The 25,605-nt window shown below is 41.7% G+C and overlaps 2 protein-coding genes across 3 annotated transcripts in view; one reads left to right on the top strand and one right to left on the bottom strand.

The window, feature by feature from the left end:
- EML5 (EMAP like 5) overlaps window positions 1-25,605 on the top strand; it is a 294,191-nt gene that overhangs the window by 261,490 nt on the left and 7,096 nt on the right. The window contains exons 31-39 of one of the 2 annotated variants that reach the window (XM_026651427.1): window positions 439-568; window positions 4,095-4,193; window positions 6,559-6,579; window positions 12,882-13,055; window positions 15,667-15,875; window positions 19,254-19,411; window positions 22,332-22,446; window positions 23,049-23,237; window positions 23,494-23,666. In XM_026651427.1, the coding sequence (XP_026507212.1) occupies window positions 439-568; window positions 4,095-4,193; window positions 6,559-6,579; window positions 12,882-13,055; window positions 15,667-15,875; window positions 19,254-19,411; window positions 22,332-22,446; window positions 23,049-23,237; window positions 23,494-23,666 (1,268 nt within the window). The remainder of the gene's footprint in view (window positions 1-438; window positions 569-4,094; window positions 4,194-6,558; window positions 6,580-12,881; window positions 13,056-15,666; window positions 15,876-19,253; window positions 19,412-22,331; window positions 22,447-23,048; window positions 23,238-23,493; window positions 23,667-25,605) is intronic. The other variant, XM_026651428.1, reaches the window with a different exon arrangement.
- ZC3H14 (zinc finger CCCH-type containing 14) overlaps window positions 3,704-25,605 on the bottom strand; it is an 84,815-nt gene continuing 62,913 nt past the window's right edge. The window contains exon 17 of the mRNA XM_026651429.2: window positions 3,704-4,538. Within this exon, the coding sequence (XP_026507214.1) occupies window positions 4,472-4,538 (67 nt within the window). The 3' untranslated portion in view covers window positions 3,704-4,471. The remainder of the gene's footprint in view (window positions 4,539-25,605) is intronic.

Genomic DNA, 25,605 nt, shown 5'->3' with positions numbered 1-25,605 from the left:
AGTATGTAGTATTTTGCCATGACGCTTTGGGAATTTTTAGGCACCATCTCAGCATTCCAATTCCCCTAGTCCTCCAAGCTGAATATCAGGTAGACTATGGGAATATGAAACTGGTGAAGAATACTATTCATACTAGTGTCCTAGCATCTTGTATATCAAGAGTTACGTTCTTGTTGCCGGATGAGACTGTATACTATCTTTTGTGAAAAATTTGTTTCCATTAACATCCATCAAATGATATAGCATGAGATACGGGGGAAATATGATATACTGGTGTAATAGGCAGCAGACCAGTCTCAGATGTTTTTGGCCATCATCAAAAATTCATTTTTCCTTTGAATATAGGCAATTACACGTGTTTAAAAAATAAAACACTAGGAAAGCTTTATTCATAAAGAAGTTTTAAAGTATTTAATAGACTTAAATCTGTTTTCTTAGGATCTAGTATTGGAGCTGGTATTTGGGTACCGAGGCAAGGACTGCAGGAACAATGTTCACTATCTGAATGATGGTGCTGATATAATTTATCATACTGCATCTGTTGGGATTCTATATAACGTGGCAACAGGTAGGAAAAACTACTTAGGAAAATTTCTCTGCTCATGTGTACAGGTAACACCCATCTGATAACCAGTATACTTAAAATGTTACTGCTGTCTGGAAAAATTGCAAAATAATGATTTACGGAAGAAAATCTAGCTAAAAGTGCAATCAAAGAGTGTGTGATCTGTATTATTTGTGCTATGTAATCAAAAGAGATCTGAATAAATCCCTGTGAGGACAATATTTGGAAGGAGGTATAAGAATCCAGTTATTTCAGTACCAATTTTCTTAACTCAGCGTTACAATATCCTAACAAAACATGCATCTTCTATCTTCTGCTTATTATAAGAAAAGCTCCACTTCTTCTCTGCAAATGCATGGCCAGTATATCCACCATCTCCAGGGTTGTCCCTTAATAGAGATAGAAGTCTGTGGCCCAGTTCTTTCTGGCCACCAATGCTGTAACCCTACCCACAGTGGCCTCCTTGGAATCCCCGGGATGTTGCTCAAGTCCAGAATGAGGTCACCTATTCCTCCAGTAGCCTCTCTTCCTGAACCTCCGTCGCTATAGCCACAGACACTAATTGCTCCAGAATTGCTGGTTCAGCCTAAACCATTGTTACAGGTGCCACGGGAGATTCCATGGGCTCTGCTTCCTCCTTCTTCTTCGTTGCCAGACAACTCTGTGATACCAGATTCTTCCTCCTTTGTACCTGAGGATTTTAAATCGTTCAACCTTGGATATTCAGGCCAAGCTTGCTCAGGAGAACACCCATAAATTGATGGATATTCTCCAATCCTCAGCTCCAGGGAGAGTGACTCTCTCCATAAATGAAGCAATCTTGGAACTGGCAAAGATCCTAACACCCAGATTCCTTACACCCACAATGAAACATGCAAATAAAAGATACCACATGCTTGTGAATGGTTTTTTGGGTGCTCCTACTCTTGTCGTAAGAGCAGTTAATGAGAGGTTAAGATGGGAGAGAGAGAAGTTGACACCAAAGGACAAGGACTCTAAAAGATTGGACTTGGTTGGGAAAATTTATTCTGTCTCATCCTTACAAATGCTCATTGCCAATCACCAGGCACTTTTATCAAAGTATGACTTTCTAAAGTGGGAAACAATGGCAAAATTTATAGATAAGTTACCAAAATCCTCCAGGGAAGAGTTTAAGAGTTTATTGTAAAAGGTGACTAGTGGCAAAAATATCACTATGGTCAGCTTTTGGAAATGGCTGATGCTTCCTCTTAGAGTTATAGCATGTGCTGTGACAGTGAGAAGGGCCTCATGGTTCCAGAACTCCGGTATAGCTCCTGAGGTCCACAGATGATTGAGGACCTACCCTTTATGGTCAATTTTTGTTTTCAGAGAAAACTGATAAAATGTTACATTCCTTGAAAGATGAGCTATGATGCTTTTGCTGGGGATTTTAACACCAGCGATAAAGAGGCATCACTTTACAGGGCAACAGCTTAAGCAGCATTATTGTCTGAAGTGGTTCTGTAGGTTGAATTATCTCTCTAGACAGCAGGACTTTTCCAGGAAGGCGCTCAAGTCTTATATGAGGTCTTCTAGTACCAATTTTAACCAGTCAGCCTGTTTTTCATTAGTTTTGGGCATGCAGCTAATTTGACTCTCCGAAGCCAGCATTCCAGTCGGCAGGCTTCAAGCCATTTCCCCTACATTTGGGGATAGGCTATCCTACTTGTACAGGTCTTGGGAGTCAATAACTATGGACAAGTGGGTCCTGAGCACTGTGGGACTGGGTTATGCCTTTAGTTCCTGTCCATTCCTCTTCTCATCCTTCTACTCCATCACTTTCCAGAGACCCCTCTCATGAGTGTCTGCTCCTTCAACAGGTGCAGACTGTCTGGGTTTGGGGGATCATAAAAGAGGTTCCCCTTCAGAACTGGGGAAGGGGATTCTACTCATAGTATTTCCTGATCTCCAAGTCCAAGGGAGAGATGAGACCTATCCTCAGTCTCTGCAGCCTCAACAAATACATGAGATTCCGCATGGTTACCCTGGTGACTGCTCTCCCGGCTTTCAATCACAATGACTGGTTTGCCATCCTCAATCTTCATGACACTTAACTTCCATGTGGTAATTTTCCCAAGTCACAGGCAGTTTCTGAGATTTGTAGTGGCAGGTCAGCATTATCAATACGCTGTGCTTCCCTTTTGCCTGTCCTCCACTCCATGGGTATTTACTAAATACATGATAGTAGTAATAGTATATCTCAGAAAAAAAGAGGAATTAATGTGTTCCCATACCTGGACAATTGGTTAGGGAGTGACAGGGCTAGAGAATAAGTCCTCTTTCATGTCCTAGTCACACTACATCTCTTCAATCATCTGGCCCTGATTTTGATCAAAGGAAAATCAATGGTAATACCATCTCAAAAAATCGACCTCGGAAAACTGGGACCCCACTAAACTCTATGAGTTCAAGAATCTTTCTGCCAAACAAAGGATTTCAAGCAATTTTGTCGCCTGTGTCTGGCATTCCAATCTCAACCTTCAACTATGGTCTGTGTATGCCTGAAGTTACTAGGCCGTATGTATGCATGCACTTATGGAGTTCAGCATGCAAGATTGTGCTTTCATCCTCTTCCAGTGTATGTGAAATTGGTCTATTGCCCAAGTTGTCAATCGCTGGACAGGCTTGGACTTCTTACAATGCTAGGCAGTTCAGAGCAATGTATGCCAGGGTTTTCCCTTTGCTCATCCTCCACCAACCATGACCATAGTCACTGGTGCCTCTTCAATAGGTTGGGGAGCATATCTGGGGACATTGAGAATTTAGGGCTTATGGTCAGAACAGGAGACTTTCTGTCATATCAGCATTTGCAGAGCACAGTTCCTTGAACAGGAGCTCATTTAAGATGACTGAACTGTTTTTAAAAGAATATATTTTGACAAAGGACACAGAAAATATATTAACACGTGTATTCATTTTATAAAGTAAATTTTCCATGGCAATTTATCTTTTGGTGCACTGATGGTTTGTTTTCAACAAATGCATTATTTACTCAGGTGTATACTTTTAAAAGCTTTGTTATGTTTATGGTAAGTATTTTAATCTAAAGCATGGAATGTTTTCAAAAGTATTTATTAAAGTGAGACATACTACAATTATTTACTGCTTTTCATCTTCAAAATACATTATCAATACGAACTAATCATCAAACAGCAAGCCTGTGGGGTAGGGAAGTAAGTATTAATGGTCCATATCAATAGCGGATGTAACAGCAATGAAGTCTGTGCAATTACACCAGGGACAAATTTGATCCATTCTCACAATACTCCTAATTAGAAAGCTGAGGGAGAGAGGTTAAGGGACTTGTCCAATATCATTGAGAAATATATATCAAATCCAAATTTAGAATTTAGTGATTCATGGCTCCAAGCACTGTATATAGAATATTATGTCATCATAAAGCCATTCTCTATTAAATATTATAACATTTTTTTCAAATTTAATCATTGCCATATATGTATAAATGTTTTAACAAACATTGTATTAATTTTTTGTATTTTTATTTTAGGCTCTCAGTCTTTTTACCAGGAACATAATGATGATATTCTGTGCCTCACTGTAAATCAGCACCCCAAGTTTACCAACCTTGTGGCAACTGGCCAAGTAGGTATGTTTGTATTTTTTTAAAACGAAATTAACATATAAGCATGATTTTAGGGTCATTTGAGTTCATGAATAAAACATAAAGATTATTTGATTATGCTATCTCCGTTCGTATGAGTGTTACTCAGTTACCTGTCCTCTTTATTTTTTTTCTGGAGAGTAATTTAATACAATTAAACAAAAATTATTGGGAGGCTTAGGAAGCCAAAATTTTGCTTGGAGAGTTATCAGAAAGTAATTTTGGAAATTTTGAGCCCCATTTAAATTCGTCTGTACTTTCATTTAATCTCCTGACTTGTTCTGGGACATCATCATCATAAACAGTCTTTCCAACCAACTCAACAGTAGTCTGTTAATGAAAGGGAGACAAATGAAGAACATTTAATTAAACAATAGTCTGCATTTTTATCTTAAATGGAAAAATAGTTGTGAATTTACATAATATTATCCCATGATACAGGTTTACAGTATCTACAACTACAGTGCTCATAATAAATGGTTTTAACCTTCCAAACAGAGCCAAAGCAGTAATGAGTGTTTCCCTCTAGATCAGGGATTCCCAAACTTGGTTCGCGGCTTGTTCAGGGTAAGCCCCTGGCGGGCTGCAAGATGCTTTGTTTACTTGAGCGTCCGCAGGTACAGCCACTTCCTGCAGCTCCCATTGGCCAGGAACAGCAAATCGCGGCCACTGCTCAGGTAAACAAAGCATCTCACGGCCCGCCACGGGCTTACCCTGAACAAGCCACAAACCAAGTTTGGGAACCGAGTGATAATCTAGATTTTAGTAAAAACAAATATATATTAAAATGACATTAAAGTTGACATGTAAGATCACACACACAAAAAGAAATCCTTACAACAGTATTCTTATATCAACACTATTGTGTCTAGACATTGCAGCACAATAAAATCCTCTGGCAGTTCCACAACACAAACATATGTTGCATATCTTTTAATGTTTCTTAGCAAATAATAGCACATATTGAATGTCTTAGAGTTTAGAAAATGTAGGAGCCAGATTGATTTAACAGGAATATATTTTTATTTCTCTACAAAAATTTGTATTGAAGTCACTGCTAAGAAGAGCTGGGCAAATAATGGATTTTTCTGTTCACTGGGAATTTTGAAAAGTTGAAAAAAACCCATTTCATGTTGAACTAAAACCAAAAATTTTCAAATTTTTTGGGAAAAAAAAAAAAACTTGTTTCAGGTTGAACGAAACATCATTTTGACAAAATTGAAATATTGCGATTAGATTTACTCAAAGGGTTACTCAAAGAATGCAGAATGGGATGGGAGGAATGCAGTGACACTACAAAAGCTATGGTTCTTTGCTTATTTTGTTTCCCTCTGTGCTTCTTCACCCAGGAGGAAACATAGGTCACTTTTAATGCTCATTTGTCCCATAAACATCCTGTAAAGCAGCTAATAATAGAACAACTTCTGCCTTGTTTTATAACCTGGATTGAGGAATAAAGAGCAGGAACAGATGACACCACATAAATAAAATTGTTTCCATGCAAATAATCCCAGTAATTAAATGGGGGGAGAATTTTTTTTTAAAAAAGATAAACATTTTTTTCTAAGCAAAACAATTTTTAAAGCTTTGCACTGGCATTAAGGTTATTTTACTTATACCTATTTGCTTTTGGTATTTTTAACAGTGTTATAACTTGCATCAGCATAGTTTTGACATAATGCAGTCTCCAAAGATTTACAGAAATATTACTTTAATGTGTTTTCAAATTGTAATGGCATGGTAGCGGAGACTCTGTAGTCTTGCATTGAAATAGTTTTGACATCAGAATATCTCATTGCAATGTTTTATGATGATGCTAAATCCATTATGTTATGCAGAATGCTTAATTGCTTCTCTAATTTGGGCGTGCTCCTGTGTAATGCTGATCACCCATCCCTTCTACTGAAGTAAATGGGAGTAGAGGGGGTTCAGTACATGTCAGGATCAGGCCCTTTATTAATATACCATCTCAAACATTATTTCCCTCTGGGCATTTATTTACTTAATTGGCTAGCATGCCTGAAACATGTAAAAAATGCTATTAATTTAGAGCTAGGTAGAGAAGGACTCAAGCATAGACCCAAGTGACATTTGTACATTTTATAACTCACACAACTGAAGACAAAATGCATTCATGCTAGCCATTTGTATTCCAAATGTGACTGAAACCACTTTAGACATCAGTATTTGTTCAACTACTTTAACTATAATAGCAGTATTGGTACTGCTGTAATGCAAGAAGATGACCTCAAGGCATGTGGTAAGAAATTACACTTTTTGTAGCATATATTTTCTTGAACACTTATCTTATTTCTGATCTAATGATTTTTCTGCTGCTTTTCCATTACAGGAGACTCAGCAGATATGTCAGGTAAGGGAAATAAAATTTTAACCTCTTCAGATATAGTTAGACTATTGAGTAGTCACTGTCTACAACTTTGTAGATCAATAAGTTCTGAGAATATATTTCAAGTTTATAAAACCACATATGAATCATTTACTGCCTCAGCACTAAACCACAACAGCTCAGTAAACTGTAAAAATAAAATATTTCCTTTACCAAAAATCAAAACATTCAAAAAAACCACTTTAAAACGATTTTTGTTGAAACACATTCCCTTCTTGCTGCCCAGTGATAAACTATTTCTAACATAGCATACTACTGCTACTACTATAGCATATATGTACAAATGTGCAGTTTTTAGAAGCTATTGGGGCTGACAACTAACAGTTTTAGACAATTCAATTTAACATAATTTTGTAATGTATACATTTAAAGCAATATTCCAGTGAGGAGGCCTAGGTGACTGAGTGAATAAAATAATCACCTTTCATATCTACTGTATGATTGTCGTGCAATTACTACCAGTGATCCAAAATGGTTGTTATGTCAGTTTAATTTAGTGATGAATCATTTTGGGTCTTTTGACAATTGTGATTGAGCTATTTTTAGTAATAAATTGTATCTTAACTGTAATTTTGAGGATCCATCACCATCATGTGTGAGTGAGTTCATTGTTGAGCAGTCATTGTAGTTGTTTGTCACACATCAGACACAGAGATGCATAAAAGTGGGTTTGTGTATATATAGACAATATGATAAAAATTATGCATGTGATGAGCACATGGTCAGTGAAATTTTGAAGTATGTTGATTTTTTTTTTGAATATGCCAAATGAAGGTTGCATTAAGGATGGGAGAGAGCATACAAGGGAGCCTTTTTCCAACCAATATTCCTACGTAAGAGGTAACCATAATATGGCTGTTTCCCTGAGTTCAGGAGGAACCCCTCTAGTGCTGCATAATGTCTCCACTAACTCCCACTTAGGCACTTCTGCTGCCTCATTGACCCTCCTAGCACAGCTTTAGCTTGACCTTCTATGTCTTAATAAACCTATATAATTCCTGATGGCATTGCCTGGGTCCTGCACTATATTCTCTCTTCTTTGTGGAGCTACTAGACTAGAATCTGGGCTGCTGCTGCTCTTCATTATGATGTTTTAAGTATATCCATGCCAAATTGTTTGCTGGCATCAGGATCAGAATGGCACATGAAATGCTCTATTGACTGCAGAACAGATCTGGTTCATTCTAGTGCAGATCTCTTCTGCCCTGCTTGCCCATGGAACCTTTACCCTGACTAAAAAGAGAGAGACCACCCCACAAAATGCATCCCTCTCCTAGGACAAATACTCAGCAGGCAAACCATGACCTCCATGAGGGAGGAGCAAGATCAAGGCAGAGATTTTGAGAAGAGCACAAACGGAGGGAACCACATTTTTCTTCCAGCTAACCCTGTTGTGGTAGTCTTACTCAAATCCACATTTGTGGAGTCTAGATGAAGATAGGGTTGCCAACTTCCTAATCACACAAAACTGAACACCCTAGCCCCTCCCCTCCCCCGAGGCCTCACCCCCTTCCCTGAGGCCCCGCTTCCCACTCACTACATTCCCCCTGCCTCGGTGGCTCGGTCTCCCCCACCCTCACTCACTTTCACTGGGCTAGGGTAGGGGGTTGCGGTGCGGGGGGGTGAGGGCTCTGGCTGGGGGTGCAGGCTCAGGTGGGGCTGGGGATTAGGGGGTTGGGGTGCAGGAGGGGGCTCCAGACTGGGGTATGGGGACGAGGGATTCAGAGTGTGGGAGGGGGCTTCAGGTTGAGGCAGGGAGTTGAGGTGCAGGAGGGGGCTCTGGGTTTGGGGGGGGGGCTTAGGGCGGGGGAAGGGGTTGGGGGATGAGGGCTCTGGGCTGGGGGATGGGCTCTGGGGTGGGGTCAGGGATGAGGGCTTTGGGGTGCAGGACGGGCTCCAGGCTAGGGAGTGGAGCCGAGGGATTTGGAATGCAGGAAGGGGCTGTGGGTTGAAGCAGGGGGTTGGGGTGTGGGAGGGGGTGAGGGCTCTAGGCTGGGGGGGTGGGCTCTGGGGTGGGGCCAGGGATGAGAGGTTTGAGGTGCAGGAGGGGGCTCCAGGTTTGGGGGGGCTGGGGCATGGGGTTGCAGTTAGAGAGGGGGGCAGGCTCTGGGCTGGGGCCAGAGATGAGGGCTTTGGCATGCAGGATGGGGCTCTAGGTTTGGAGGGGGGCTGGGGTAAGGGGTTGGGGCACGAGCTTACCTCGCACGGCTCCCGGTCAGTGGCACAGCAGGTGGGGGGGCTAAGGCAGGCTGCCTGCCTGTCTGTCCTGACACCGCATTGCGCGCACGCCAGAAGGGGCTAGTAGGCAGGGGGCGGAGCAGGAGGCTCTGTGCGAGCTGCTCTTGCCTGTAGGCACCACCTCCCCCCCACTCCCATTGGCCAGTTCCCAGCCAATGGGAGTGCACAGCCGGTGTTCAGGGTGGGGGCAGTGCGCGGAGCCCCGTGGCCCCCCCCCACCCCTGCCTAGGAGCTGGACCTGCAGCCCGCTTCTGGGGCGCAGCACGGTGCCCCAGGACAGGTAGGGACTAGCCTGCCTTAGCGCCGCGGCGGTGCTGACCGGAGTCACCAGGGTCCCTTTTCGACTGGGTGTTCCGGTCGAAAACCAGACACCTGGTCACCCTAGATGGGGATGGTCCAGACTTCTCTTTATCTGAGATCCACAAACTTTCAGCTCATGCTGTCAGGTAGGTAGAGATTAAGGCAGTCCAGGATTTTGCCAGGGAGGATGCTGAAGAAGAAAAGACTGTTCAAAGTCTAGGATAAAGCCCTGCATCTGTTTCATTTTCCACAAAGAAGTAAAGAAGTTTGTCAAATAATTCTGGGGCATCCCAGAAGCTTGTTCTGCCCAGCAACAATGCACTATTTTAACTACCTGCCTATAATACTCTTCAATACTTTGAGGTAACACTCAAACATAAAAAATGGCAGTAACTGTGGTGTCACCAAATGAAGGGTCATTTCCATGAAAGAAAAGTATTTCTTCTGTGCATTGTGTAAGAATGAGCTGGTTCCAAATATCATTGATGTGTTCAGCCATGGTATTATGCACTACTAAGGCATGAACGATTAAGCTGCAGGTGCTAGATCCAGACTTCCTAACAGATCAAAAGTAGGTTAAAAAGGTTTAGACAAAATCCATTTGATTTCCAAGTTCTTTTGCAGTGATTCCCTAAACATGGTCATGCTACCATTCCCTTTTACTTATTAATATCCACACAGAAGGCGGGACCCTCTAGTTAGTGATGGCCATAGCACCATAATTCCAGGTCAAGCAGAGACTGATCACCATTTATTTTAGAATATAGACCTTTTTGGATGGGGCCCCGTACCAAGCTCTTAAAGTTCTCACAGATTTGTTGTCTTTTCCATCTCTTAGCAGACAGAGGAGTGAGATGTAATGTTTTGATTGTTTTGCAGAGGTTTACTCTGCTGTTCTCAAGTACCAAAGAGATCCAGGGGTGTCTGTGTACTTGTAGATCTGACATCATTCAGTCCCCTTGTGCCATACACAGAATTCAAAATAAAGACAACCCAGATAGTTATAGCAGCAGTTGTACCTGCAGGCATCCTCACTTTCAAAAAACCACATACCTGCATATACATATTGCATCATCACATCAAAAATATTTGCTTTGCTCTGGGTCAAGAGCACTTTTAATTTACACTTTATCCTTGCATTGCTCCCACCCACACCAGCACATTCTGCTCTATCTCAACAACAGGCTTCTGAAAGCTCAGTCAGCTCTAGAGGCGCCAAAACTAGTTTGTGAGTCAGTACAGCTGCTTACTCATATGGGGTTTATTATTAGCCTTAAGGAGAGTGAATTAGTGTGCTCTCAGAAATTGGTCCACCTGAAAACAGTCTTCAACATGTTCTAAGGTCTTGTCTACCTGTTCTACGAGAGGTTTGACAAGGTAGTTTTCTTAGCTCAGGAAGTTGGATGCCTATACAAACAAATGAATCTTCCCAGGATTTTCACAAATTCGATTCCCTGTTTTGTGCTATGTAAGGTTTTAAAAAAAGGAGCAGGGGGAGGGTTTGTTAAACCAATGTGGCTGTGTAACAGCATGAAGGAAATCTTCATAGCAGAAAAGAGCCTTCTGGACCCACTCTTTTCAGGACTCTTCATGAGTTGAAGGAGTGTCCTTCTGTCTTCCTTCTGCAAAGGTTGTTACTGATTTTTCAAGTAGGTTTGTGCTGCTGAGTCACTTACACACCTCTGAAAGTCCAAGCCCTAGTCAGGACTGGGGCCTCATTGTACCAGGCTCTATACACAGATTGCAAACCATGCTTAGACTGTATGCTCTTTTGGAAGGGACTGTCTCTGTGATCAGTGGCGTAGCCAGGTTTTAAGAGCAGGGGGAGCAAACATAAAAAAGGCGCCCCCCCTTGGCTCCTCCTCTGGCCACGCCCTCCCGTGGCTCCTCCTCCGGCTGCTCCGCGCCCACCCAGCTCCTCTCCCACGCCCCCCGCATCTCATCCCTCCTGCCATTGTCCCTGGCCAGCCCTTTCCCCGCCCCTCTGCTGCCGATGCCTGATGCCCGCCGGGCCGGGGCTCGCAGCTCGGCAGGCTGAGCAGCAAGCGGCCACCCGCCCGCCTGAGCCCGGCTGCACGCCTCACCCCTGCTCCGGCAGCCGGGCTGTTGCCATCAATTATTAATCGGCTCCCAGCAGCCGCGGTGGGGACCGGGAGCAGCCGCGATAAGGGAGGGTGGCAGGGAGGATGGGCGGGAGGGCAGCAGGGAGGGTGGGCAGGAGGAGGGGAGTGTGTGTGAGAGCTGCGCCTGGCTCACAGAGGCCGGCGGCTGCCCATGGAGCGGAGCCGGCAGCAGCGGCGCATTTGGAGAGCTGCGGGTCCCCCTCGCCACCATGTCCCCGTGCTGCGCGGCGGCCGCCTCGCCGGGAAGGGCCACCGCCCCGGCGGACACGGGAGGATGAGGCGGAGGCCGCGCCCTCCCCCATCGCTCCTTCGGCCACGCCCCCTCCCCTCTCTCCTCCTCCGCCCCCTCCCCCGCGGCGGGTGCACTGAGCCGGGCCGTTCTCAGCGGGGTGGCTGGCAGCACGGAGCCCAGCCAAACGGAGCCTTTCCCTCAAGGCTGCTGCCGAGGCGCCCAGCCTCCTCCCCCCTCTCCGCTTCTCCCCCCGGCCGCCAGCCCCCATATTGCCGAGCGGCACGTGCCCAGCCCAGCCCCGCTGCTGTGCATGCTCCCCCCGGCCCCCCGCCACCGCGAATGCTTCCCCTCCCCCCAGCCCCCCGCCGCCGCGCATGCTCCCCCTGGCCTGGCCTGAGCGCTCCGGACCCGAACGGGCCCAGCAGCGCAGCCCATCCCCACTCTCTACCTGGCCGCCTGGCGTGCTCCTCCGGACACGCCCGCCGCCCGCTCCCCCTCCCCCATGGCTTCTCCGGCCGTGCTGCCCTTCAGAGAGGAGCGGGCCCCACCTGCTGGCGCCATATAAGGTAACCCCTAAGGCGCCGCTTTTGAAAAAGGTGCTGAGGGGAAGCGGCTGCTTCCCCTGAACGCCCCTAGCTACGCTACTGTCTGTGATGGTTAGTACGATATGTCCCTGACTTCTAGGCGCTACCATAGTCATAAATCATCATCATCATCATGATTAATAATGTACATGCATATTGTGGAAAGACCATCCCTACCCCAGAGAGTTTACAATCTAAGTAACTCATACCAAGATACACACCTCTAGTTCTTCTACCTCAGTAAGCCTACCAGTGATTCAGCTGGCATACTGCTAGATATATAGCTTGCATTCCAAACTGGTGGGCACCTTGTAGAAAAGGAAATTTTGTTCTTGTCTTGTAAACTGACTTTCTGCAGAAACCACCAGTATGAAAGCCTCACCCAGGTATTAAACCTGTGACAGGTTACATACTACTAGAGAAGGTATGTTTCAAAGTTCTCAGACTTTGAGTTATTGTTTCAAGCTAAGGAAAGTTTATCTCAGGTTGAAAACAAGAGAGGACTCCTGGTATGAGGGGCTCTGTTGGGTTTCAAAAGCTCAGCAACCAACTAGAGGGTGGAGCTACTTGCACCAATATGATATGGAACAACAAGCCTGCAGTCCAGATTGGTAGTCTTGTTTGCAAAAGGTCAGTTTATAAGGTGAGACCAAAATTTCCCCTTTTTTTTTTTTAACCAAAACAATTTTATTTTTCTAGTGTTAAAAACCTCATTCGCTTTCAGTAGCAAAAATGTTGCCTTTGTTTGTAAGCATATAACAAATAATTGTTGATTTTATATTCATTTAGCTACAGCTCCTTCTATCCACGTGTGGGATGCAATGAACAAACAGACACTATCTGTACTGCGATGCTACCATTCAAAGGGAGTTTGTTCAGTCAGTTTCAGTGCCACTGGCAAACTTCTCCTCTCTGTAGGGCTGGATCCTGAACACACCATTACCATTTGGAAGTGGCAGGAAGGTAGGAAAGCATTTGTATTTTTACAATACATTTATATTGCCCCTAAGTCAATCAAGAACACACATCAAAATTGCAACATAAAAATTTTGGTTATCAACTGAAAAAAATGATTGTAATAAATGTTACATAGCATATACTGTACAAGTTAAAAATAAGATAAATGTGCTTAACTATTGTGATAATTGCCAAATGTATTTCCAGTGAATCATCCTTGTAAACATTGGATAAGAAAATCCCTTGACCTCCATTTATAATAATGAAAGTAAACCTTGTTTCATTCAGTTTTGTATTGAATCTATTTCTTTCTACTCAATATAAATCTTTTCACACCCAGAAGGAGTCCTCTAGAGGCTTGACTGATTGACACTCACAAAGACCACAGAACAAGCTGAAACTCTCAGAAATGTGATGCCTAAACTGCTCCTCCTGTATAATCTCTGAAATTACAACACAGGCCCAACTATAGTAAACAGTCATTCATAGCATCTCTGCTCTGAGTTCAAGGTTTTAGGCCACAGGACCTTGGGTTTTGTTGCCCATTCTCTCTTCTGCACTGTCCTGCTCCTTCTCTCTCTCCCCTTCCCAACTGGCAAGTTCATACCCAGACCATAACTACAAAGTTGCTGGTGCACTCAGAGCCTAAGGTTGCCAACTTTCTAATCGCACAAAACTGAACACCCTTGCCCTACCCCTGCCACGCCACTTCCTGAGGCCCCCACCCCTTCTCTGAGGCCCCACCTCCCGCTCACTCCATGCCCTCTCCCTCTGTCGTTCACTCTCCCCAACCCTCATTCACTTTCATGAGGCTGGGGCAAGGGGCTGGAGTGCAGGAGTGCAGGAGTGGGTGAGGGCTCCGGCTGGGGGTACGGGCTCTGCAGTGGGGCCAGAAATGAGGGGTTCAGAGCGCAGGAGGGGGCTCAGAGCTGGGGCAGCGGGTTGGGGTGCAGAAGGGTGTGTGGGCTCCAGCTGGGGCTGTGGGCTCTGGGTTGGGGCTGGGGATGAGGTGTTTGGGGTGCAGGAGGGGGCTCAGGGCTGGGGCAGGGGGTTGAGGTGTGGGAGTGTGTGCAGGGTGTGGGCTCTGGGAGGGAATTAGGGTGCGAGAGGCGGTTCTGAGCTGGGGCAGGGGGTTGGGGTGTGGGCTCCAGCTGGGCAGCGCTTACCTCAGGCGGCTCCCGGTCCATGGCGCAGCAGGGCTAAAGCAGGCTTCCTGGCTCCACGTGGCTCCCAGGAAGCAGCCGGCATGTCTGGCTCCTAGATGGAGGGGCCAGGGGGTTCTGTGTGCTTCCCATGCCTGCAGGCGCCACCCCCGCAGCTCCCATTGGCCACAGTTCCCAGTCAGTGGGAGCTGCAGAGCCAGCGCTTGGGGCGGGAGCAGCACACAGAGCCCCCAAGGCCGTCCCTGTGCCTTAGAGACGGACATGCCGCCGCTTCTGGGAGCTGCTCGGAACCAGGGCAGGCAGGAAGCCTGCCTTAGACCCGCTGCACGGCCGACCAGACTTTTAGCGGCCCCGTCAGCGGTGCTGACTGGAGTCGCCAGGGTTCCTTTTCGACTGGGCGTTCCAATCTAAAACCGGACACCTGGCAACCCTACCAGAGTCCTGAACCCTGGGTGCTGACATGTTACACTATCCAATGACTGGCCACTTTCCCATCTGGTGGTCTTTGCTGACCAAGGAGAAATCCATCAGGAGTGATGAGTGGATGTAATGAAAATGACCCACACATGGGCAAAGATAGAGCCTGTATAGTATGTTTAGTAAGGGCCTGTCTAGTAAGTTTCTCCTTACCATTTTAGTCAAGATGCCACTATCTTAAACTTGCTCATCCTCAAGAGTTCATATGGTTCCATCTGGATAGCTACAGAGCCATCAAATGCTTCCTGGATAGGACAAAGTACTTTAGGTAGTCAGATACTTTGTTCATCTGCTGTGCAGGTAAGAAAAAAGCATCTAAGACAACCATCTTCAAATGGGTCAGAACATCTAATTTTGAAAACTATGTATAGGCTGGAAAGGCACCATCTTCGAGTCTTAGACTGATTTTGTTGAATGTACTCTACTCATCTTGGACAGAGAGAAATAGAGCAGCTTTGGAGAAAAATCTGCAGAGCAGCCCCTTGGAAATCTCTGCATATTTTGACCGGATGCTAGAGCTGGGATTTTCAGAGGCCCTAAGGTAGTTAGGCTCCCAAATCTCATTGAAATACAATAGGAGTAAGGCCCTGATCATTAGGCCCCTTAGAAAATTAAAGCCTACAAGTAGACATAGCATCTTCACCAGATGCTGTCTTGGTCATCAAGTCTTTCAGTCTTCCATTCTTCTTGATCTGTCTCCTCATTTCATTCTTCTCCCGCACACCACCTTTCTCTATTCTGGAATGTTTCCTATGCTGGGTACGTAGTTTGTATATGTGTATAGTTTTCTAGGGTTTAAAGCATTGGAGATATGCCATTCCAGGATTTATATAGGAGGAACAGTTTGGGGTTTCAGCTACTTTTTTTTTACTGTTGTGGGGATGAATAACTCATCAGGCTCCAGAGTAAAGGATTCCTCTGTTGGGAGAAGACATATATTTGTGGTAAGTTCAAATTCTCCATTTTCTTTTTGCCAGGTGCCAAAATTGCCAGCAGAACTGGTCATAACCAACGTATATTTGTAGCAGAATTCAGACCGGATTCAGATACCCAGTTTGTTTCAGTGGGAGTAAAACATGTGAGGTTCTGGACCCTTGCTGGAAGAGCTCTTCTCAGTAAAAAAGGGCTACTGAGTTCAATAGAAGATGCCCGGATGCAGACCATGCTATCTGTAGCTTTTGGAGCTGTATGTACCTTAACAAATTCTTTAAAAATGCATACATACAAAACATCCTTTTTACATTTTATTCTTCCATGTCTGTATATGTAGTAAAATGAGTTATCCTGAACTTTTCTGCCATAAATGCCTATTTGCATAATAGATTGCTGTAACCTGGTGATTAGTATATAAACTTATTATTTCTAGAGCTTATTCTTAATTAAAATTAAATTAATTCTCTTTAGAAAAAGGTTATGAATTCAGATACTCCCAGTGTTGTATAAATTTCGTATGTATTGATTTTTGATCACTAAAAATATTCCCATCTAGTCCCATTCTATTTTATTACTTTACAAAAAATGATAGGAAGATTTGACCTTTGGGTAACAAATGTCCATCTTCCAGCCATGCTTGTTCCAAGACAAAATTTAACTAAGCAAGATCCAAATTTTTGGGGAATAAGTCACAATATGCAGTATGCATTTAATGTAGAAAGTTTATAAAAAGGTATAAAAAACAGCCATACCACCCCAGGTTGTGAGGTCATCATATCTTACCAGGATCAGGACTGATCTATACTTGGATGGGAGATCCCCAAGAGAAATCTAGCATCTATGGGAAGTTGTTTGGTGTTTCGGTTGGTACCACTTTTCCCTTCAAGTCAATATTTAGCAGCCCAGCATAATTAAGTCATTGTAATATGTAGGGTGACCAGCTGTCCCGTTTTTATAGGGACAGTCCCGTTTTTGGGGACTTTTTCTTATATAGACGCCTATTACCCCCACCCCCTGTCCCGGTTTTTCACAGTTGCTATCTGGTCACCCTAGTAATATGCCCTCTTTCAGCTGAAACCTAAAACCTGAGATTCTCATCTCTTGTGTTCATTAAACATGAAGAATTATCTGTGGACTCTAGAGAAGCTCTAGGGTGGCTCTGTTCTCTCCTGCCTAAAGATTCCCAGAAGGTGGTACAGGGAGGTAGTACCTCTTCCCTTAAGGCACTTTTATGTGGAATTCTGCAGGGAACTTGCTGGCTGAAGTTCATTCCAGATAAGACTGAGGTGATGTTGTTAAATTGGGAGAGGCAACCAGAAGAAATTAAGAGAATAACTTTCCCACTTTTATTAAGGTTTTGGGCCCACCATGGGGTGGTTCTTGTTCACAGTCTGGGTGTATTGTTGCATTCCCCAGCTGCTGTGGGATGATCATACAGCAAAAGTGTCAAGGAATGCTCTTTGAGGATAATTACCCATGGCAACAATGTACCAAGGATTATGGTGGATTCTTTTAAAAGATATGCTCTAATTCAAAGGAAATTAGTTTGGAGGAGTCCTATGGCCTTTGGTATACAGGAGGTCAGACTAGATGATCATAGTGTCTCTTCTGCCCTTGGAATCTATGAAAATGATCTGTGCCTTGCTAAAAGATTGTGACCATTTCTTTGAGCTAAACCAGGACCCACACCTTTGTCACTTGAAGACTGGATTGCTGCAATGTGCTGTACATGGTGCTATATCTTAAGTAAATTTAATAAATTAAGCTGGTGCACAATGTGGCAACCTGCTTATTAACTGGTACTTCTGAATGGCAGAACATGACACCTGTTCTGTATGATCGACAGTAGCTGCCTATTGGTTTCCAGACTGACTTTAAATTGTTGTTTGTGACCTCTAAAGCCCTAAATGGCTTGGGACAGACTGCCTCTCTATCACGGTTGCAATTGGCAGATGTGTTTGAGCTGGATTCCCCTTGATTTAAAAGAGGGGGCTGGTGTGTAGAGCGTTCTCCTTGAGTGGCCCTTAGCTCTGGAACAGGCTTCCCTCTTCTGGTCCAGTATAATCTGAGTCAGTTGACCTTTGTGTCACAGTGCAAGCGGTAGTTGTTGGTCCAAGCTGCATCTAAGGGTGAAGTTTGAGAGCGGTGAACCTGTGGGGAAGTTTTGTCTTCTGCTGGCACTTCAGTTTTATTTCTGTTTTTGTAATTCATACCAAGGGTGCTTAGGGAGGGTGGATAAGTGCCTCTCATTACTTTTGCATACAAATCTAGATAAATAAATAATTTTTTTAAAAGTATGGGCAACTTTTCACAAGCATAGGGATGGTGTTTAGTAGCAGTTTCCTGGCCACATTCCCATGTATCCATCCTGCCTAAATGCCCACTGCAGTTTCAATTGGATATAATATTTTTCTTCACTTTTAGTCATTTGATGTTATGTGATGTTGCTGTACAGAGATAAACAGCTGTGTCATTCCCTGCACAGAATCAGCTGCATTTCAGTGGTGGGTGGCAATGAGTCATGTAAATACCGTAAATAGCTTGGAAAGTGAATCGGGATCCCTGGGAATTAAATGTTTTCAATGCATATAACATCATCCTCATCATCATAAAGATTGTGAGGAACTCAGATACTATGATAATGGAGGCTATATTAGTGCCTTAGATAGAGATGTGACTTCAAGGGAAACCAATGACAGATAAAATCAGCAGAGTCAATCACGGGAATGTATTTTCTCCACATTGATATAATATCTTATGTATTAAATATCACCAATAATTTGAAACATAAAGAATTCTGCACTTACTTAACAGAAACATTTTGTACTTCCCAAGCATTTAGTTGTTACTGGTTTTAAATATTTTTCAATATCATTGCTTCTGAATACCTAAGGTAGTTAAGCTTAACTTTACTACCCCTCAAAAATAGGACGCACAGTTAAAGAAAACCATAGTTATGTTCCATTGAGTTAGATTCTTACTTCTTTCCTTTTTTAAACTGACCATCTCTGTACTCCATTGAGGGCAGTGCTGTACCTAATAGCTGGACACTGAAGATGATTTCCATCAAACATTGTGCTTGAAGTATAGTAGTAATAGTCTGACTTACTGTTTTTGTGTGAAACATGATACTAACTAGTATCTTAGCTGCTCCTGATTTCCTGGCTGCTCTTCCGTGGTTGTGCAAAGGGATGATGCGGAACGGACTTGAGAGCTCTGTCCCTAAATTCCATACCTTGCACTTTCTCAGTGCAGGAGGGGAGTGTTCATGCTCCCTGCAGTGCTGGACATCTCAGCCTAGGCATGACCTTTGCTCTATCCTTCGTCCACATTGACTGGAGAAGAGCATGTGCCTTTAAAAGTGCATAGCAACTGATTCTCTTTTATGTGCTCACCCTCTAACTTGGAAGATCTGCCTACCTTTTTCCTCTACAGATGGAGTACCTCTGGGATCTGCCATTGGTCCGTATCCCTCTACAAACACCACTTTTACAGCAATGACTAATAAAGCCACAATCTAGCCCAAAATGTAGAATTTGTTTATTATCTATTTATTTATTACAAAAATTAAATATATTTCTTCTTGACTTATTCAGAATCAGATGATAAGTATATTTTCCCCCCTTTTCAGAATAACTTGACATTTACAGGTACCATCAGTGGAGATGTTTGTGTTTGGAAAGATCATGTATTGATACGAATTGTGGCCAAAGCTCACAATGGGCCTGTATTCACAATGTACACTACGCTAAGAGATGGTCTAATCGTAACAGGAGGCAAAGAAAGACCGTGAGTCTTTTTGTTTTATCATTCAGATATGTTTTACTAAGATATTATGTGCTGTACAAATGTGCTTCAGAACATGAAATTTCAGTAGTTACCATCAGTCACTTTATTTAAGCACCTGTGCAAGCTATTTCAAACATTTCGTGATGATTTTTCATTATTAAGATTAAGACTGACTACGTCAAATAGTTTTGAAACAGTAAAGAAATAAACACTCTTTTACAATGGGAGCATTACATACAGTGGAAGCCGGGGAATGGGGCCCTTGCTGGACCACTGAGGGGAAATACAGGCCTGAACTGTAACAATGAAATTATCAGTTTTCCCTTGCCATGAAATATAAATTGACCACCCCTTTCTCACACAGATATCTTTGTCAGGAAAACTCATGAGACACTTGAGAGGTTAAAGAAAACCTATTCAATAGCATGGCCCTTGGGTCCGTCTTAATCAGATTTCAAAAAGAAGATCCTTTATTTTCATTACCAGTGCCAGTTTTCTTCCAATCCCTTTTTACACTTTCAGAGCTGGCATTAGAAGGGATGCAGTAGAGAGGAAAGCAGCATCATGAGAGGGAGCTGTCTTCTGCTCCTCTAGCCTCATTTGCAGATGCCAATAGCACACAGCAGATTTAATGAGACTGAAAGCTCAACAAGATTAAATATTGCAGAACACTACATATTTCCTTTCATTTTGGTGAGATCCTTTTCCTTTCCCTTGGAGATAGCTGTTAACATACACTGCGTCCAAATACAAAACTCCATCAAATTTATGATTATTTCCCTAAAATAATAGTCTTGCATTTTTAAAGATGTTTTGCTTTTAATATGTTCTTTTTATTTGCTACTTATTTCTCGACATTCTAATGTAATATTGAGTGTCTCAAAGCCAAAAGGGTATTCTTATCACATAAGTTCAAAAGAATCAATGAATATATTGAAAAAGGTAAAAATAAAATCAACTCATAACTGCTGTACATTGTCTTCTATTCTGAAGAATCTTAAAACACATTGCACACTTTAATGTAAACTATACAGACTACTTAAAAACACAAAGACATACAATTTTGTAGTATGTTTGATAATGGAAATCACTAGGAAATATCAGTTTTCCTGAAAAAAAATGGTGACAAAAGTATTTTGTAATTGTGTGTGTGTGTGTGTGTGTGTGTGTGTGTGTGTGTGTGTTTTGGCATTTAATGTAGATCAAAAGTACTAAAAGCTATATCTCCTCCTCTTGTTCCCTGATTTGCATTTTGAGACTCTCCACCTATCTTACTAATCAAATACAGAAGATGTATGCAATATATTTGCATACTTGGCTAATGCTTTGACCACACAGATTTCTGAAGATATGCTGAGACCACTTTTAAGAGCAATGGAAGCCTGCATACTTACACATCAATATTTATAACTATCTGTTGAAAAATAGCAGTTGCTCATGATAAGTAATTGAATCATTTAGCAGAAATGTAATGCAATGCTTTGGTCTAGTAACACTTATAGCTAAAATACATAATTAAAATTAACCTCCACAGAGCATGCACAGCCTATCAAAATAACCACACAATGTTATTGCTCTACCCCGGTGCCTCAGTTCTGCTCTAAGAGGCTGTGTTTGGCTGCTCTAAGTTGTGTTTAGAGCTGGGAAGGCCCTTATTCTGGGCCAAAATTAGGGAGACACAAAAATAACTTAGTCCCCACTGACCTTGTTTTCTGCACCCAGTACAAGAAGGGAGTAATGGAGAATCTGGCCTTTTTCCTGCCATTTCCTCATCCCCATTGTCTATCATCTCATGCCTTTTCCATTTGTGGACTGTGAACTCTACAGAACAGGGACCATATCTTTTACTTGTTCTATGAAGCATCTAGAACATTGAAGGCACTGAATAAAAAATAAACAATAATAATAATTAAAAATACATGCTACAAATCTTATTCTGTTTCCTATTTCCCCATCAACACCGTCCCCATTGCTTCTCTTTCAGTTTTCCTCTTCAGTTTCTTTTCTTGTATTTTCTTTTGCTTCCCTCTTTCCTTCTCTCTTCTCTTCCTTCACTCTCTCCTTGTTTTACTGTTATGGCTCACAGGTAGTGTTTAACATATAGTACTAAACCAGTAGTTTGGGAAATTCACTCCTTTCTTCACATCATATGATTTTAGTCACTACACAAAAGAGTTTTCTAAATGCCATTTCACTACAGCAGGGAAGAAGCATTACAGTGCAGGAAATTGAGGAGCACCATATGAATTACAGAATCTGTAAACTAACTATGCCTTTGATTTATTTTTCCTCTGGACAGTAATTCAGAGATTTCAGCAAAATTGATCATCTTTATAGATTAATACACATAATTCATTCAAATCAAAGAATGAATGTGTTTTTGAAAGATGAGATTAAAACAGTCAAAAAGCAAATCTACCTTGGTTTAAAAACTGTTAAGGTTTAATAAATAAAATTATTTATCTATAATCTGAAATTTATTTTTTTTAGACTGGTATATATTGCATATTAATATTTTTCCTATACAAATGCTAATGGAATCTTTAAGGAATAAACTTATAATGCCTTTATTTTGTTTATTACATTAGTGCCTAAGGGCCAATCAAGAATGGTGCCCCACTGTGCTTGGCACTGAGTTGTAGAGGGTCCCTGCCCTGGAGAGCTCACAATTTAAATAGACAAGACAGAGACAGGGTGAGGGAAAGGGATATAACACACAAACAGTGAAGAGTATGATGGCAGCCAATGTCATTTTAGTTCCATGCTTTTTAGGAGTGGGTTTTCTTAGGAGGGGATAAGCTAAATGAAAAAAAATGGGAAGGAGGGGGACGTTAAACTACATTAAGTAACAAAATATTTTAATTGACTAAAATACGAGCTAGCTTTCATACTTAAGTGTCTTTGGCTACTATCTTATTAGATCAAAGGAAGGAGGGGCTGTTAAACTATGGGATCAGGAGCTGAAGCGATGTCGTGCCTTCAGATTGGAAACTGGACAGATGACTGACTGTGTTCGTTCTGTGTGTAGAGGCAAAGTAAGGCATGTTCTCTTTAATATATTGCTGTCAATCCTTGGGTTATTATACAGCAAATTGATATACAGAAGCATTTTTGCAGAATCTTTTTCTCATGGTTATTAGTTTGAATAATTAATACAAGTTGATGTCAACTTTAAAGAGTTACTGAAGAATCTAACTTTAATTTATTATTTAAAATGTTCTTAAATTAAAGGCTTACTATGGCTGTAGATTATCAGTCATAAAGCATACTTTCCAGTCTACACATAAATACACTTAAGGAAATACTAGTCCCAGTTAGGATGATATTGTGTATACAACTTGATTAAAAAATAACGAAGGATCGCTTTCCGTATTTAGCACCCAGACCATTATAACAACCCTTGAATCGAATACATCCTTTTAAATTTGGAGGCAGAGAATGATTCAGTTTTATATCTGATGTCTGACTTATTTCAGACAATAAGAAGATTCACATGCCGATCTCTTCATTAACAAAATTTAATCCTTATTTAATTTCAGCAGCCCTTCTTGATGGAATTATAACCATGGTTCATTTACTATTTATAAGTATTAGCTAATATATTATTACAGTAATAATTCTTTCACCATTGTCCCAGGGGAAAATTCTTGTTGGGACAAGGAATGCTGAAATAATTGAAGTTGGAGAGAAAAATGCAGCATGTAACATTCTAATTAATGGTCATATGGATGGACCTATCTGGGGACTGGCTACACATCCTTCAAGAGATTTTTTCCTTTCTGCTGCAGAAGATGGGACAGTGAGACTCTGGGACATTGCTGAAAAGGTTGGTGTAAAGTTAATAGTACTAAGCAGCTATAATTTTAGCAAAAAAGAATCCGAGATTTATTCAATAGTGAGGATTTAAAATAGTTTCTCAGACTATGGTAAGAAAAACTAAGCTAGTATAGTGGTTGTGACACTGTCTTTTGCATAATAAAAAGTATCCATTGAATGTTAATGAGAAACTGGTGGTTATGGATTATTTTGGAACATGCATAAATAGAAACATTTACTCTTTTCTGGTTTTTATTTTCTCACAGAAGATGCTGAACAAAGTCAGTTTGGGACATGCAGCTCGGACTGTTTCTTACAGCCCCGAGGGGGACATGGTGGCTATTGGCATGAAAAATGGAGAATTTATTATCTTGCTGGTGACCTCTCTAAAAATATGGGGGAAAAAAAGGGACAGAAGATCTGCTATCCAAGACATAAGGTCAGAAAAGTCATGGCATTTATCTAGCCTTGAAATGTGATAATGAGCTGATAAAATAAGCAAGCAATAATTTAAAAACAAAAACTCCACTCACATAAGGTGATTTATTTTATAAGGAAGTCCCCTATTCAAAAGTTGCTAGTCACCTGGAGTTCGTATACCTAAAACACCATATTAATCCCCTCCCAAACCAGTGTAATTTTCAAAGTGTGTGCTTTGAGAATAGTTTTATAATACAATATAATTTACTTTTGTATAGTATCCATCGTACAGAGTATTACAAAATGCTTTGCAGAGAGATAGAATAGAGTGAATGCTTTACAGAATTGGGTATAATGACTTCAATACAAGGCATAAAGAGAAAAAGGACATATGAAGATGGAGTAGAACAAATGGAGTAGAACAGAAAGCTGGAACCTAAGCAGTAGAGATGTCAGTAAGTATCGTCAGACACTACTTACAATGAAGGGGAAATGGAAGGGTTCTGTCATAAGTGAGCCCAGTTCAGAACTCTAGATTCAAAAGAGAAGAAATCAACTCAGCCTTTTAGAGGGAGAGAGAAGTTCAACAGAGGTAGGGTAGCACAAGAGAAAGAGTGACTCCTGATTGAGGAGAGTCACAAGGAGGGGAGATAGATGACAAAATTTGAAATAGAATAGTAAGTGGCAGAGAATAAGGTGACTGTAAGGTAAGAATATTAAGATGGAGAAAGTTCATGGAGGGATTTGAAAACAAGAGGACAATTCTGAATTGGATTAGGATATAAATAAGATGTAATTGATTGTAATGGAAGATGGGGAAGTGACAATATGGTTCTGATTTTGGTGCAAGTGTAGTCAAGCTGCAGCATTCTGGATCATATAATTTAAAAAGTAAGGATTTAGGAAGACCATAAAAACAGAATAAAACATGTTCCTTTCCCCAAAGAGTTTATAATAAAAAATAGACAAGATTAGACAAGAGTTCAGGGAAGAGAGAGTAAGGAAAGATCATTGGTACAAGAAAGAATTAATTGATTCCTAGAAGAAATTAGTTTTCAGGAGTGATTTCAAGACTAATGGCTTCACAGACAGGGAGTAGGAACCAGTAGATTAAGCATAGGGCAGACTGAAGGTAAAACATTGTGTGTGTGTATGTGTGTGAAAAGGAGACAGGATTGGAACACCTTTATGGAGCAAAATACAATCAAAAATATAACAGGAAAAGATACATTTACACAGTGGTGTGATCAGATACTTAATAGAAGAACTACAGGGATTTTCACATATCAATTTTGCCTGGCAGGTCTACAAACATTAACAAACGTAAATTACTCCAACATTTTTATTTCAGTTTCAAATCTTGCTTTATATAGTAGATTATTCCTCCCTTTTCAGTTTTTTGCTTTGTAAACAGTGTATTTTCCTCAATATTTAGCTGATTAGATTTCATTTTGGCCACACTTCATTCAAGTGGTCCCTTCCAATGGCTCTTCTCTCCATTCCATCCTTCATTGCTAAGAAAAATAAAATTGATTCTCTCTTCTGTAAATCTACATGCCCATCTTTTTAAAGTAGTGAAGATTAAATCTTCTTTCCAGCAGCTGGAAAGTTAGTCTGTGGCTAGAATGAAATTCAGTCAGACCATGTGCAAAATGTTTTTGCTATGAGAACTCATTGAGAGAAGCAATAGTAATTCAAATATATTGTAGAGAAAAAAAAATCACATTTTTAAAATCTTTTCTATTACTAATAATAAATCATGCTGAAAGAGAAAGTAGGACCAGACAAATTTTATGTTTTCTCTTGTCTTTCATCCCTTAGAATAAGAGCTGCATCCATTTTGTAACACTACCTTGCAAAAAAAAATATATCAGAGGGTTGAAAAAAAAATAGAAAAAGAAATTCTAAGATCTTACTTTTTTCTTCTTTTGAATTTCAACCTCTCTTCTTAAACTATT

Source organism: Terrapene carolina, unplaced genomic scaffold (genome assembly GCF_002925995.2).
Source record: "Terrapene carolina triunguis isolate 2854851 unplaced genomic scaffold, T_m_triunguis-2.0 Scaffold96, whole genome shotgun sequence".
NCBI lineage: Eukaryota > Metazoa > Chordata > Testudines > Emydidae > Terrapene > Terrapene triunguis.
Note: the sequence above shows the minus strand (reverse complement) of the source record. Positions and strands in the feature narration are given on the sequence as shown.